Source organism: Esox lucius, chromosome 18 (assembly GCF_011004845.1).
Source record: "Esox lucius isolate fEsoLuc1 chromosome 18, fEsoLuc1.pri, whole genome shotgun sequence".
Classification (NCBI taxonomy): Eukaryota; Metazoa; Chordata; class Actinopteri; order Esociformes; family Esocidae; genus Esox; species Esox lucius.
The window spans coordinates 8,522,722-8,538,934 of record NC_047586.1 but is presented as its reverse complement, the minus strand read 5'-3'; the positions used below and the strand labels follow the sequence as shown (position 1 = coordinate 8,538,934).

Here is a 16,213-nt window from a genome sequence, read left to right as displayed (position 1 = left end):
TTGTCCGAATGCACTCAAATCCGCTGTGTCATATTAAGGATATCTGTTCCAAGCATTCCTTCACAAACAAAGAGACTTGGGCTTGGTTGTTGAAAATGTGCAGTGAAAATGTGCAGCCCCCTGCCATCTACTCCAAACACATATTTAACCTTGGTTGAATGTGTTGTTATTGATTACCCCTGGTGTTGGACATTGATCGACAGACTTTTTCTTTGCCAGTGACTACTACAAAATGTGTTTTCTTTATGTCTAGTTTCAAAGGCCTAGTGGTTGACCTTGAGGATGGGAACCTGGTCAAGTTGGCAGAAGATGGAACAGTCTTACGGTAGGGCTCCAGTAAATTGTGCTGTTAAATACATTATCTAATATTTAGCTCCTTTAAAGTGATTGGGAAACATGCCAGCTTTTAAGTGGTTCTCTAAATGTAGGTTACAACATTGGAGCTTGCCATTTTGTTAAAAAAAAACATTTTTAAACTGTTTGCTTTGATCAGAGCAACCCATGGGACCACTAACCTAAGTACAGAAGAGATCATTAAACATTACAGTCCAAACAGGGAATGGAAGCACTTCAATAGCCTCAATACCTCATTTACAAGATCTAGTAAGTTTTCAGTCTAACATCTGTTCCCCATCCAAATGTTAATTTGTACTTTTTATGATGCTGGTGCATTTTACTGACAGTGTTATCTTCAGAAAACCTTAATTTTTCTTCATATTTTATTTGTGATTTATGGACTGATGATTGATTTGATTGCTTATGATAAATGTCATTTCTTTTTTTTATTCTCTGCAGCTCAGTACTATTTTTATGACAACTATTTTGATTTACCCGGGGCTCTTCTTTGTGGAAGTGTGGTCGATATGTTGCGCAAGGTAAAATGTCACTTTTAAAATTGCATCGTCATAAAGAGTGGATAATTCATGTAAAAAAAAGCGTTTATAAAATGTTGTTTTTGTCAACAGCGTGGCAGTGAAGTGAATTCAGACTTTTGGAAGGACATAGTTGCTGCCATCGATCACAATTACAATACATCTGCGTTCAAAGGTAGGTTAAGGACTATTTAATATTCATAATTTTAACTTGTTCAATCAGTGCACCTATTTAATTGGCCGTAACGGTGTGCTGAAATAGAAAAATCTAACCATATTTTCGTAAACACAGAAAGTAAGAAACAGGCATCCGTTTATGGAACTTAGACTTTATTCTTTACTCTGGTCAATATGTTGAACATAGCATAATGCATCCTCTGGCATATAGTTGTTGACATAATACATGTTTCAATGACTTTTTTTCATCCTCTGTGTTGCAATAGCACACTTGGTTTGTTAAAGCTGCTGCGATCTGAGTTACAGCATTTCTAAAAAATAAACAAAACAAGCATGACTTCCTTTGTATGTATATTACAAGACATTTATTAAACACTTCGAAAAAAGAAACATCTGCTGTAAATGTTACAGGCAGCAAAAGAGCACCATTTTGTTGTGTGTTTTGTATTCCTTGATCATTGTTTGCTGAACACTTGTGTAAATCCTGAGAAAGGAAATAGTAATATAAAAAAATTTACTTCCTAAATTATAATCTTCTTTGTAATTTATTAACAGTTAACTGTATGCCTTGCTCAAAGGAATACTTGAGAGAATTGCCAATCTTGCTTTTTCAGCCTCATTAAATACAAATTAACTTATAGAATATTATGAGTACTTTTTACTCTGCAATACAAACCCGATCTCAGTGGACGTTGTAAACTAAACTGTTAATTTAGTTATTTCTTTAGTTTCTTTAAGGTTTCAAGGTTTTATTAGGGTCTGTATCACGTTGAGGCAATCAGGAATCCAGAGAAAGAGCAGTGAACATTGTCGGCAGCGAAGACGCCATTGGTCTCCTCGTCAGGCACCTGAATGTAGACTTGGTCGTGGATATTCAGCATCAGGACAGTGCTGCCAGACAACTGATCCAAGAAGCCCTTGTTGTATTCGTCGTATGAGAACATGATTGGCTCACCGTTCTTGTACAGAGCCACCAATGCGTTGGCACCGTTAACGTGCATGTGGTATGAGAAGTAGTAGAGACCTGGGACCTGGCAGGAGAAGATGCCAGTGTGGGGGTCATAGTGCTGCTCACCATTATAGACAATCTGGTTGAACTGAATAGGTGATCCCGCTGAAGGGTAAGCCCTAGTGAGAACAGCGCTGAAGGCAGACATAGGGGCCTTGATCATCTCATGATGAGGCATCACGATTTCATGGCTCTTGATTGGCATGCTTTTCTCGTGGTGGTAGACTATCTCTCCCGGTGGACCTGGTGGGCCAGGAGGTCCCATAGGACCTGGGCTACCATCATGACCTCTGGAGCCAGGAACTCCAGGTGGACCATGGGGACCAGAAATTCCCTTTGCCATCTGGCCTGCTGGTCCGGGTGCACCAGGAAGACCTGGGTGACCTTTAGGGCCTTGTTGACCTGATGGACCGGCAGGCCCCACTGGGCCTCTTGGGCCTGGGAGGCCGTTCTCGCCTGGTTTCCCTGGTCCTCCAGGTGTTCCTGTGTGACCCTTTGCTCCTGGAAGCCCGTTTGCGCCTGGCTGACCTGGAGCTCCGGTATGGCCCTGAGCTCCCTTATTACCCTGTGGTCCCGTGGCACCTGTTAAACCAGGTGGGCCTGCTGCCCCAGGGATACCTGACTTGCCAGCGTAACCCTGATGTCCCTGATCTCCCTTGGTTCCCTTTGGCCCAGGAGGTCCCATCATGCCGAGGTCACCTTTAGGTCCCTGCGCACCTGGCTCTCCCTGGAATCCTCTGGCTCCCTGGGGACCAGCTGGACCCATGAGACCAGTAGAACCTGTTGCCCCAGTGTAACCTGTTGGCCCTGGCTCTCCTTTCTGACCGGTGGTTCCTGATGTACCTGGTGCGCCTCTGTCTCCTGGTAAGCCAGGGACACCTGGTTTGCCAACTCCTGGAATGCCAGGTGCACCTGGTTGTCCAGCAGGTCCCTGAGGACCTTTAGGTCCAGAGTTTCCGGGCATACCTGGAGTGCCATTCTCACCGGACTTTCCTGGTGCTCCTACCCCAGGGTTTCCATTGTGGCCCTTAAGCCCTGGCATACCCATGGGTCCTGGGGCTCCATCCCTACCTGGAGTGCCTGCCTTCCCAGGCTCCCCAGGGTATCCAGTGGCACCAGGCTTACCAACTCCGGGTTGACCAGGCATACCGGATGGGCCTACTGGGCCCATTGGACCTACTGCACCTGGTGCCCCAGGGATACCAACTCCACTCTCTCCCTTTAGCCCTGGTGCACCAGGGATTCCTGGATGTCCTTTAAGTCCGGGCTCACCCCTTGGCCCCATGGGTCCCGTCAGACCGTGTGGGCCAGGTTTGCCAGGAGAAGAGTATCCAGCAGGTCCTGGGGTTCCAGGGGAACCGGGTGATCCTCTTGGACCCATAGGTCCAGGTTGGCCAGGATGGCCTTTTTCACCAGGCGCACCATTTGAACCTGGTTTCCCTGGACCACCTGGAGTGCCAGGCTTGCCTGATGCAGAGTAGCCAGCTGGTCCGGGTGGGCCTGGTGGGCCCTTTGGTCCAGGATGTCCCATACCACTCTTGCCTGGAGGCCCAGGGGGGCCCATAGGACCTGGCTGACCAGGGGCTCCCGGAATACCTGGCTCCCCTGCAACAGCTGGGGAAGTAGATAAGTAATTATTGAAGATGCAGGTAAAAATGACATTACAATACAATATGATTGGTTTAAAATCAGGGACTCTATTCTTTTGTCTCATCTCAGTGTTATTTTTCAGTTGAATGAACGGCCATTTTATAAACAAAGGACCACTAAGAGAGCGAATTTGAACCACACTAAATCTCATTCTGAGACCCAAATGTGTACAAAGGGTGGTAGGCTAATACATCAAACCAGTAGCTTGCTAGCTTGATGAAGGAACATTTAGTGATGCCTTGGCTCATTAGCTTATTTTTCATCTCATAAGCAGTGGCTGGCTATGGCTTAGATATAATGGAAAGTGTTGTGCATTATGACACATTGCTTGTTTACGCAGGAACTTCTTAGCTAGATGTAAAATTGTGCAACTAAGATCTTCTAAGCAAACTTTCTAAAATGTTTTTTTTGTAGTTCTACTTGTTTCTTTCTCCTCAATTTTATGATGTCTAATTCAAGATTATGATCTTACATCATCGCAACAACTCAGGTTTGGGAGAGGTTTGATTATCAATTATCCTCCCAGTTCGTTGAAGGGAGTTTTATTGTTGCTAGGTAACATGTTGAGATTCATGGGCAGAAGTTGCCAAGGCAGCCAGTTCGCAAATCTTTTTAGTTAAAACATACTTTATTTAGCTGATCACACCCATACAATTCCATGATTACACCTACTTAGCACAAGCTTGAATGAATGATGTCCCAGGCATTTGTCTGCTGATTGCAGTAGCCTGGAAACAAGTTTTGCCTTCATTCATTTTGGACTGCTCCCCACTGCAATTTCTGTGTAGGGCAACATCGGTTTCTTTGAACTGCCTGAAAGCCAATGTTCTCTTAATTTATATGCAAAGTTGCATGCACAGGTAAGACAGGTACCCGCAGGTATGACATTTATAGACACAGGAAATCATATATAAGCAAAAGGAGCTACACATTGCCATTTTGGGAGTAGAAAGTCAAAGGAATTATTGCCTCTGCATGTGAGCAAAGTAACTGCATATATAGATAGTGTTCTTCATAAATACTGCGTCTTTTAGTAAAGTTGGCTTTCTTTTAGTCACAGAGGGTCGCAATCACATTGATCTTAAATGGCAAGAAAAGTCGAGTCAGCTGACCGTTGAATGGTGTCTGTGCATTGCTCGGAAGACCCAGGCCAGATCATTCTCTGTCATTAGCTGTCTGCAATGGTCCCAATTTTGTCCTGTCACTATTTGATTTCAAACCATTCATTTCAAGCCCTATTCCCCCACCTTTGTTGAATTGTGAAATCATACTTTTTATTGTTTCATAATTTGTTCCGTGTATTTCAGCTTGTTCAAAACAAGTACAATTTATATACAAAATACCTTTCTAGGACTATGCAGCATTACTAGATATTGTTTTTTGAACTTCTATCCTTTGTCTGACCTCAAAGTATTTGAAGATTAATTAAAGATTTTAGTTATTTTTGCATGCATCTAAAACATTTGCTCAATCTTTCTTTAACATTTCAATGCAAGAATATGCTTTGTCTTACATGCCCAAAATGGATCGTATATGTTTGGAAAGCTTGTAATGGTAATATATGTTGCCTGTTCATATGATTATTGATTAATAAGTCAAGCTAAGCCAGTTCAGAAAGAATCCAAGAGTGGGTTTCCTGCATCAAGTGCATGTAGCATAGTGTTTATTAGAATCCCAGAGGCAACAGGGTGAAAAAAATCTTGTCTGTTCTTCAGCAAGGCAGTTAACTGATTGGTCCGCGTGCACCCGATATGGCGGGCTCACCTCTCCTTTTTGGAGGAGCCTAAACTAACAGCTCTCAGAGGTCCATCCGGAGCAAAGTTAACATTAAGTCAAAGTATGAACTGTTGCTCTTCAGAGTATTCAAGTAAAAAAAAAAAAACGTTTCCAAATTTCTGTGGACACCATAGTTCTTATATTCCACTCAATTGATCAATTGATACCTTGATCCTCAAGTAACGTCTATTTTGGTATTCCACTCTTAAACAACATAATGCGTTTTAAACAACAGAGTGTTTAATGTAGGCTTTGTGGTTGTGGCCAAGCATTGCTTTTCCCAGGGTCATCCTGCGGTGGTCTGGGGAGATGGTTCACATAAACACTGGGGTCAGTTCAGTGTTGCCTTCACAATAACAGGACTACATTACACTACTGCAGACATTTATTTTAGTTTAATTTCCCCACATTACGTTGAACCCTTTAATTAAAGGTTGTCTTTAGTACTTGGTATATGGTTAGTGGTCCTCCATTTTTGACATATGTGCGTCACCTTGAACCCTTTCTTTAGTATAGGGCCGGTCATATGTCCTGGAAATTTGTAGGGATACTTTTATCCTATGTGTTTTTAAAAAGTTAGCCAACAAAACCTCAGCAGTTTCCTGAAGCCATTTTGTTTATTACATATTATTTAAAAATGGGCTATTATGCCCATATAACTATTTAGATAGAGCTATTTCTGTTATGACGTTTACCACTGTCAGAATTAAATTCATACTGATCAGGGTTTGCCATATGCTCTAGCTTGCCTGAATATCTGAGAGATGATGAATACCTTTTTGACTGACATTAAGAAAAAGTGACCTTTTGAAACTGCATTTCCTGTTGAGTATAACACTTTAAAGTGATATACTCCTGAGTATGTTCCTTAAGTGTGGTGTATTGTTGCTGTGGTTTAAGGCGGTCGATTTGATGTTACGTAGCTACTAAACACACCAAGAAGTGTTTGGCTTCTTCTGCTTTGGAATAACACTTAGAGAACAAAACAGTAAAACAGGGCTGTAATTTGAATGCCACTGAAGAGTAGGTTTAAAACCACAAAAGAACAGAATGTGCCAAAACTGGACAGCTTGGCAGCCAAGTGAAAACCCAAGGAACTGGGAAGTGATAATACTGACATCTGTCAGCACTGTGGCATTGCCTGCTGTTCAACCATGACTAGTCAACATAATGTAGGCCCAGATTCATTGCTAGCCCTGTAGTCCCATACAGGCACTGTCATGAATCCTTCATTTTAATGTTGGATGTCCTAAAGATGTATATATCCCTTACTTTTATTTTTCATCATGCAGCATATTTGTAATAGCATTTTGGTATTTGGGACAATTTAAGCACTAGAAAGCGGTTTGTTTGGGTGTGCCCGGTGCAACATGGTAACATCTGCTTTGAAGATAAAACAAAAAATCATTGTTGACGTGGGAATGTTTCAATTTCTGTCAGAGGACAATGTCCATAAGAACTGGTTACAACATCTTAACCATTATTCCTAAGTGCCAGAGTGTTGTTGAGCGGCAACAATCTAGAAGATATTCTTGACAGAATGGTGTCATCTTTGGTGTCAGCCATTTTGTCAAGCCCCACTGTCTTACCCTCTCTACTTTCCCAGCTGTCTTCTGAGCTTTTTCCTGAAGAGAGGATAGTATAATGTTTAGCAGGATGGTTAAATATTTGTCAGGAGTGAGAAGATGTCTTGGAAGCGGTGTTATGTCCCAGCTAGCAACATTTAACTGGTATGTTGGAGCTGTTTTTTATTTATTTTTATATAAGATATTCAGGAGGGATAATTGCCTTTAGCTTTCACTTCTGCATAACCTCTGTGGTCTTGACTGTTAGCACTACGGCTGGGAGAATGGTTATCCTAATTCTTGTGATCATATGTGTGTTATCTACTTTCTGTTGATGAATGAGTCCATCCTGCCTTGGAAGCTGAATGCATGAGCCTGTGATTTCATATTGCAACCATGATCTGGTAAAAACATGCCATGGGTTGCACCAAAGTATTATGTTCTATCAAACCTGTGAATTTAATACTCTACATTTGTGATTATTCTAGTTCAGTGTCCTTGTTAACTTCTACAGTAAAATATATTTTTCATTTAAAGACATGATTTATATTTTTAAATTTCAGCTTAATTCTGCCCCAAAATAACTTAAGACAGGTTGGCTAATGTATCTTCAGTATCCGTGCCTTTTTGTCCATATTCCGGATGCTTTAAGTCCTATTTGTTATATCTAAAGAATTCAAAACAGCCAACTATCTTCTGGTTTGACATTTGAGGGTCTACTTACACAGTGTTTTCTGTCAGTCACTGACAAGAGTTTTGCCTATTCAGGTGGTAAAGAAAAATGTTGGACCCTTACGATAAACCTCTAGTGCTCTCAAGACTTGAACAGTCCAACCAAAAATAGGTGCTGTAGAGCTGATCTGCAGAGTTGTTTTAACATGCTGGTGGACATTAATATGTTCAGACCTACTTTGGACATGGCTCTTGGTGGGATAAGAATGCTTCTTAACGTGGTATCTCTCTGGTGTAGCCGCGGCCAAGGTCACCAGGAGGAGGAGAACACTTGTCACCCTGAGGTCCATCTTATGAAGCTAAACCTGTGAGGAAGACAAACACAAATCAGACATCCTGTCGGTTTGTTGAAATGTCAATGGTTTTCAGAATGCACTTCAGTGGTGATACATACAGTTTTGTGGCTGTTCTGTTGCCACTGTATTTCAGGGCCAGTAGGCCAAACAGAAAATCCTGTGTCTGACTGCCAAACATAAGCAGGGGAACATTGCGGAGCCACAATCTTCTGTTAGACTTCAGAAATACCTCAGATTTCAGACTCCCACTTACGGCCAAAAACACCATGTCATCTCCATGACTGTTAGGACGCAGGCCCGGAGTAAGGCACCCCCGGTAGCTTCTACTACTTTGACCTTATCCTCTACTGTGTCCCACCTGCCTCCCGCATCACCCCAGCCGGCTCCCCCATAGAACCGTTCACCCTCTGTACCTCTGAGCACCATGCACAGAGGACCATACAAGAGCCACATGTACAGCAAGAGAGCAGGTCAGAGAGAGTGTTACACCTACCAGGAGGTTTAGGCTCCCAAAGATCTGTGGGGGTCGGGAAGGCTGCTGTCCAGGCACGTGCTGTATAGTCCTTAAGTCAGGAGGTTCTGAGCTGGCTGCTGCTGCCCAGGCCACTGGGCTCAGGGTATTTATACCAAATCTGTCTCCAGCATCACCCAACGTCTACCTAGTACAGAAGCACCGCCCCACTGTGATGTCAGCTTTAATGAGGGGTGCCATGTCCTCAGAGGAGGCTTGTCACTTCAGGATGATCGTCCTCTCATAGCGTTTTAAAAACTCCTCCCTCCATCTCTCCCTTAACCGATCTTCAATGGAATGGCAATGAAATAGATTTCATTCAGAGAATCTCTGAGCCTTGATGGTTGCCTGTGTATTTGGTTGTAAGTTATATTGAAGTCGTATTAATGTAGCCTCCAGAGGTTGATTGCAGTGTTTTTGAAGAATTGAGAAAACAACAAATGTTCGCCTCTTCAGCCTAGTTAAACCGCTTACAGACAGGTGCTGTGGAGCAGCTTTATCTTCGTTGTCTCCAAAATAACTTTTTATTGACAAAGTGAGTTAACATTTTACCCTGGAAAGTCTGTACTTGGGCTTTTATCCCTGACACCCTATGTAGTCCATCTTTGTAAAAGTAAATAATACCGGACCAGACCAACTGGAGCATTAAGACCTAATAAAGTAAACATTCAGGCCGCAGTCAAGTTTTAGCCCTTTAAACTGTCACCAGGCAAACACATGTTCATATATGGCTCTCTTGCAAGATGTTTACAGCAGATTGTGCATGAATTGTGGTAGCAAAATCAATATAGAGTTTGTCTGCTCAGTGAACTCTCATAAACATCAGTTGCATTTTTAGACATGTTATTTAATTCACCTGAGAGCTAGGTTGTTTCACCTATGTGGTGTAGAGTGCATACGCTGATACTGTGTTGGCAGATGAATACACCAGAGGGCAGAGTTGAGTTTCTGTGCTTGTGGTCTGGTGTCAACAAAGGTCCAGCCAAGGTCTTCTCTTTAAAAATAAGTGTCCTCAAAGGTCCACCATGATCTTTGGGAAAATAACTTTAAATACAGTTAATTCAAATTAATGGTAACTGTTAATGTGGAGTGCGGCCTCTGACATGTGGTGTAGTTATCCTGTGTCACCTGGATTAAAAAAAATACTATTCATGTCAAGATGCACTGTGGCCCTTCTGTGTCACTTGGAGTGGAGTAATCTCCTTGGTGATCGTGTCAAGAAGCATCATGACCACCTGTCGCTTGGAATTGCTGAATACACTATGTAATGAGTACTGCGTAATTCATCAAATGACACTGTTATTTATGTCGTTTTAGTACTTGTCTACCTTTTTCTTCAGTTGACTGGTTTTATTGTTTGCGGTACATCGGCGGTGCATCAAATTGCAATTGTATTCTGTTTTTGTGTATTGATTCGGCCTGTGTTTGGCTTTAGGAAAACATTGTGTGTTTTTTGAAATATAACTTTCAATTTGTAGAGTTTACAGCCTGCAGAAGAAGCCCAGTTGAGCCGCGGGCATCCTTGGTAAACCCCCTTCAGTGAAATGACAGAGTCGCAAGAGGTGGAGTCAACACTTAACTTTGCAGGCTCCAGTCCCTCCATCATACTTTCACCATGAAAGCTGTGTTAACCGCACAGTGGCAACATGCTTATTTTTATTTGGGTTCACGATTTTGTGGTTTGTCAGAATTAATCCTCCATATCTAAAAGTATACTGTGTCATTTGAAGTAAATTATTGCCTAGACAAGAGGCACATAGACAGAAAAGACGTTGTGGGGTATGGGAGAAAGAGAACCATGTTTCAAATGTTGCAGGAGGAAGGAAAACACCTTCAGAATCACTTGATTCACCAGTGTTTCATCATGATACTGTGGCCTTATAAAAAATAAACAAACATGGGCCACGTTAGGCAGTGGTGGCATTTTCCCTCCTCAGCTACATTTACAGTGATTCATTAGGCACGCTTATCCAGAGCAACTTACAGTAGTGCTTGCATTAATAGTCACACTTTCTTTCATTGTACTGCCCCCTTGTGGAAATTGAACCCACAAATCCTGGCAGTGCAAACCCCATGCTCTATGAAATGAGCTACACGGGATCTTTAGAAATGGCAGAGTCGGTCAAAGGCTCCGCTGTAACTTTTCCTGTATACTGCAGCTGTTGAAAATGTCAAAGAACACCGCTGCTTCTCTCTCCAGACGTGACTAATATTCACTTTCGTTGGTTTTAATTGCTATGGTGATGACTGCAATTCTGACACCGCAGAAAATGTGTCAGCCATTTAACCCATTAAGTTGGTGTAATATATCTTCCAGTTTGTAGATATACGTGTATAATGTGCACTCTGTGCAATCATCTTTCTCAAATTACTAAGTGCTAGGCAGACGTTTTAATTAATAGCTGAATCTTTTTCTATGCCACTGCAATAGCCCTTTTGCCTTTATCATGTTTTTTGTCAGGTGTGCCCTATCAAAACATTGAATGCTTTTTATAGTCTATTGTTATGGGTTCATTTTTATATATGTATTTGCCTATATGGATATGTATTCTTTACTTCAACACTGCTGACAGAGTGAAGTAATTTTATTAATGACACTAATTTAACAAATGACACTGACGGATAATACGTTGAAATCATTAATTCATCAAAACTCACAATTTCAAGGTGCAAAAAAATATGTACACACCTAGCTTCAATAGCTGGTGTAGCCCCCTTTGCCTGAAATGACTTCATGAAGCTGTTTCTTATAACTGTCTATCAATCTTTTTACATCAACTGTGAGGATTTCTTTTTGTACACTATTCCTTAAAGCAATTCTTCAGCTGTGTCATGTTTGATGTTTTTTTTCCATGCACGGCCCCCACAGCATTTTGATAGGATTAAAATCTGGGCTTTAACTCCCAACCTTCCATTTCTCTTTTTCAGCCATTATTTTGTAGCTTTGCGTGTTTGTTTTGGAGTCCGGTGTCAGAATCCATAATTGGCCCAGCTTAAGCTATGTGACAGATTGCCTTATGTTCTCCTCAATAATTCTCTGATACAATATGGAATTTGTGGGGTTGACTCAATGATGACAACTTAGCCATGCCCTGATGGGGCAAAGCAGCCCCAAACCATAATGCCTCTCCCTCCAGGCTTTACAGTTTGGATGTGGTCCTTCTGTTCAAAGGCAGTGTTTTGTTTTTGCAACTCTTCGTTTCCCTCATCTCTCCAGAGCACATTGTTCTAGTAGTTTTGGTATTTATCCAGGTGTTGTCTGGCAAAAGTCAGTTGTGTCACAAGTTTCTTTTTTGAGAGCTGAGGCTGCATCCTTGTCTCATTCACTTCAACGTTGATTGTGGCAAGAGAGGCCTGTATATCCCTTGATGTTAACCTGGGGTTTTTCAAGACTTATATGAGGACCTTTTGGGCATCTCTTGAACTAAATTTGGTATGATGACCAGTCCTATGTAGTTTGCCAGTGGTCTGGACTTTTCTTCATTTGCGGATGATCCGTCAGACAGTGGAATGACATACTTCAAATGGTTGGCAAATGGCTTTTTAACCCAGGCTCATGGGCATTAATTGTCTTTTTTCTGAAGACCTCAGATAGGTCTTTTTATCTTGGCATCATGTTTTTCCACTTACCCATATGATTAAGACCAAACTAGTATGTCTCTAATTTTCATGGAAGGCTGGACCCTCCCAATTTACTTATAAGATGTTTCTTTAAACATTTGCACCTGTCTTGGTTGCTTGTTGTATGGGTGTAGTAACGTTTTACACAAAGGAAATTTAATTCCTGTTTATTTCAATTGCATGAATGTAATCAATGTTATATTTATTTATTAATTAATTTTTTTAATTGGGTTACCTATATCAATGAATGTGGTTGGAATTTAGTGCCAATTTCCATTTGTCCAATTATGTTTAAATTAATATTACTTTCCCGGGGGTGTAGTTTTTACAAGACTGTAGACAATTAAATATGCAATTTATTCAAACAAAACTTCACAATTTACAACATTTTATGTAAGATGGCCACACAAACCTTGTAATCATATTGGCCATACAAACATGTCATTATTATATAACATCATACATTTTCCCTGCATTTGGCTTTGCCGTCCGGGTTCTATAATCATTGTGTTGGTGGTTGTTTCAGTTTTAGAATGCTGGTGAAGGACCAGTCTGGGTGAGAGAGACATATTTGTCTGTCTTAAGGATCTGTCTTCTCCATTTGGTCCTGGTGATTTGAGGATGCCTCATTGCCTGAGAGAAAGCAGAAAATAATTGCAGGTTGATGAGTGGAAAGTGGGAGTCTAAATATAGCTTGTCTTAGCTGGGAAGTTACTGGGATACAGATTTTACGTTAATAAACCGAATATGCCACTAACAGGCAGTTGCCTCTTTATGAATGGACTGATTGATGTTTGCTTTCTAAGTTGAGTATGGGTACAATTATAGGGACCCAAAAGACACCCTTTTAAAAATCACGGTCAGAAGCAGAGCTGACCAACCTGTGGAAGCTGAGGTTGTTTTAAAATAGGAGCCAGAAACCCAAATACATCCCTCCTGACATTGTTTTTTTGTTCTCATTTTAAGACGTATTTAAGTGAAAAATCGCTAGCAAAACCAGGAATGATTATGGCCAAAAAAATGTTTATATTTTTCACGCTGAAGTCTGTTAATGTTCCAAATCAGATTTAGTTCCAATTTTAGGCTCTACTTGAGGACCAGGTAATGGGAGTAAGTTGTTGGAAGTCAATTATCTTAAACGAGGCAGGACACACTCACCATGGAGACAGAGAACCTTAATGACTAGTGCCTTTCAGTCTAACTATGCAGTCCACACCCTCCAGAACTCTTTAAATGGAACAAACGGCTTACATGGACACACAAGCCAATCCCACAGCTATCCTCTAAGACACCATTTCTCTTGCGCAATCTTCTTCAAAATATGTTTGTCAACTCTGACCAAGGCAAAGTAAGATCCAAAGCGTAACATTTTCAAGTCTGACTGATTGTTTTGATTTGGATTTTCTGCAATTAATGCAAAAGTGTGCAGACCAAGAAGCATCTGCTTTGAAATCCTCAACCTGTACTGTACATTTTTGACTAAGTATGAACTAAGCCATAAGTTGTATTGTATAAAGTGCATTTAGATGTAGTTGTCTATTACCATTTATCGGTTAGTAGGTTACCTAGGATTTGATTAGTAATTTTATAGGAATATCTGGCACGTCATTAAAAGGAGTGACCAGGGGACGCTGGTATCCTGTTTCAATGGTTTGAGTTCCTGAAGAGGCCAAGGTTGCCATGTGTGCAGTGCCCGTAAGTCTAATTCACATCATGGTTAACCTTTGATTAATGGTCACGATAAAGCTAAACCAGTCTGCTTGCATGGTTATATGCCTATATGGTTACGTTTGTTGATAACATATAATTTTACAGTCCATTGAAAGTGTTGTTTTTTTTCTCCCTTCATCCCATACTCTTTGGTTCCCATGGACTTCTTTTCAATCATATAGATCCTGTCTAGTTTGGTGTGTCAAGCCCAGCCTCAGGCTCCAGCCCTTTATGGCTAGGGAAACCGAGGAGCAAAGACCTGCCCTGGGCATGGCTGGTCAGAGCTGTCAGTCGGCCCTTTGGTTTTGGCTTCCGGAGGTGTTGTTGTAGTAATTGGCGAGATGTCGGTCACATTGAAGCCAACGTCCTAAACAGACATGGACCTTTCTGTTTGTTTAGTTGTTGCTGTTCTGGAAGGAGCTCCTGTGTTTATCAAATTACAAAGCTAAAAGGGTCATTGTCGGATAATTTTATTTTTTATGATCGATGCATTTTAGTAGACAACCAATAGCTTAATTTTTGGGCCAGGTTGAAAACCTTCACAGAAACTTGAAGGTGTAAATCACCACTAGTACAAGAGTAACAAACTTGCATATTGTTGAATTGAAACAGTAGGTCCTTTTTTTGGTTCATTGCCTTTTATCAATATGATGTTTTTCTTCATAGGTTTTGCTCAGTGGAGTATATTAGATTTGAATCACAATCTGTACACATGATCTGAAGCAAGCGGCCTATATCTTCCTTGATGGCCTGTAGCATGCCTTCATTCAATTCTTTAAAATGTCTGGATTTCCCCTTTCTGGATTTCTGTCATTGGTCAGGTCTGTTTTTGTTTTTCTTAGTTGGATTTTTATTTTAGGTATGTGGGTTGGGAAGAATCCCTGGACACCACTTTCAGTACAGTGGGAAGAATGTTTGGTAGAGTTCAAGATATAGTCTAGCTGCTACCTTTTTCAACAGAAACCAGTGCCAAGAATGAATGAGCAGGAACTTCTCAAAAATGCTTTTCTCATGAATGCCATTGTCTTGTAGTAGGAAAAATCTTATTTCCTTTTTGTTGGAAATTAAATTAAATTACCCTCATTAGACTTGGGGGGGTCTACTCACCCAATTATACTTGATGGTGATAAATATTTCAGATATAGGTTTTATTCTTATTTTTCGTCATTAAGGAATGTACTTTTCCCCTAAATGTATACAATTGTTGTTGGCAATGTGTAGACCACACGTCTGCATGCATAACTATTATGACATTGTGGAGTCCATGCATTAAAGTCTGTTGAAACCTGTTGTTGTCAAGGTGTGTTTGAAAATAAAAAGCAGTGGGAGGAGATTTACACATTCTGACAGTTGGCGTAGACACTGAAGAACATTTAAAGATAGTGTTGGGTTCTCATTTCTTCCCAAAATGTGTGCTTCATGTGTCCAACAGCTATTACTGGACAGTTTTAGAAACGTGTCAAGTTAGATTTGGAAACAAAGGCACTTAAACAGCTATGTGTAGATTGTGGAAACAAGTTTTTCTTCCTGTTTTTCCACATCTTTGGGCTCCTGCAGTTGCAGAAGATTAATTACATAGGTCTGCCACTGAATTTTGAAGCAATGTACTACCAGGAAAAACATTATAAATTGACTTTGGAAAGGCATTCATTTGATAAATTCATGCTTTTGCTTCAAATGGCATCTAGCATCTAAGGCTGATAGTGATGTGGCAGTCAGATTGACTGCCACATTGACTTGAAGTCTTAAAGATTGTTTAGATGAGTAACCGTAAGTTTCAGTGTTCAGAAACTTTCACTTGGTTAAGGGGAAAGACATAAAGTCAGCTTTCCCCATTTTAATGCTTAAGTTGTTCCTCCACAAATGATCAGCCAATAACGGGTGAGGCCAGGGGAGCATGTGAGATACAAGTCATGTGTATATATAACTGCTTTGGGTTCTATAACTGTACTCTAATGATCTTTGGTGAGGGCTCGTTAACCATGCCTCCATCTTAATCACTATGAATACATCAAAGTTAAGGTTTGCTCAGTAGAAGTATTTTTGACTTTGCAAAGAAAAGCAAAGTGGTTAATAGAACCCTCAATTTTCTTGCTGCTTTCAGCAAAAGCCCCTATGCACATTCCATGCTTAAATGTTCCACGCCCCTTTCGACGGCAGAGCCGTCCGTCATCAGTCATTGCTGTCAGGGAGAAGTTGTAAAATATAACTAAATGACATTGACAGAATTTCAAAGCTATTACATTGTGCTACTGAATTTCTTTTAATTAAAGAAGTGTTTCCACATTAGCTAG

General features: G+C 40.9%; 2 protein-coding genes across 2 annotated transcripts in view; one reads left to right on the top strand and one right to left on the bottom strand.

The window, feature by feature from the left end:
• The window catches only part of nt5dc1 (5'-nucleotidase domain containing 1), a 42,409-nt gene that overhangs the window by 1,566 nt on the left and 24,630 nt on the right, over positions 1 to 16,213 (top strand). Inside the window, exons 3-6 of the mRNA XM_010882857.5 lie at positions 254 to 325; positions 494 to 603; positions 796 to 875; positions 966 to 1,047. Coding sequence (XP_010881159.3) covers positions 254 to 325; positions 494 to 603; positions 796 to 875; positions 966 to 1,047 — 344 coding nt within the window. The remainder of the gene's footprint in view (positions 1 to 253; positions 326 to 493; positions 604 to 795; positions 876 to 965; positions 1,048 to 16,213) is intronic.
• On the bottom strand, positions 1,182 to 8,685 carry col10a1b (collagen, type X, alpha 1b). The gene is made up of 3 exons (XM_010882856.4): positions 8,571 to 8,685; positions 7,960 to 8,086; positions 1,182 to 3,672 (listed from the first exon to the last, which is right to left on the bottom strand). Exons 2-3 carry the CDS (start codon positions 8,069 to 8,071, stop codon positions 1,814 to 1,816), a joined length of 1,971 nt encoding a protein of 656 aa, XP_010881158.1. The 5' UTR covers positions 8,072 to 8,086; positions 8,571 to 8,685; the 3' UTR covers positions 1,182 to 1,813.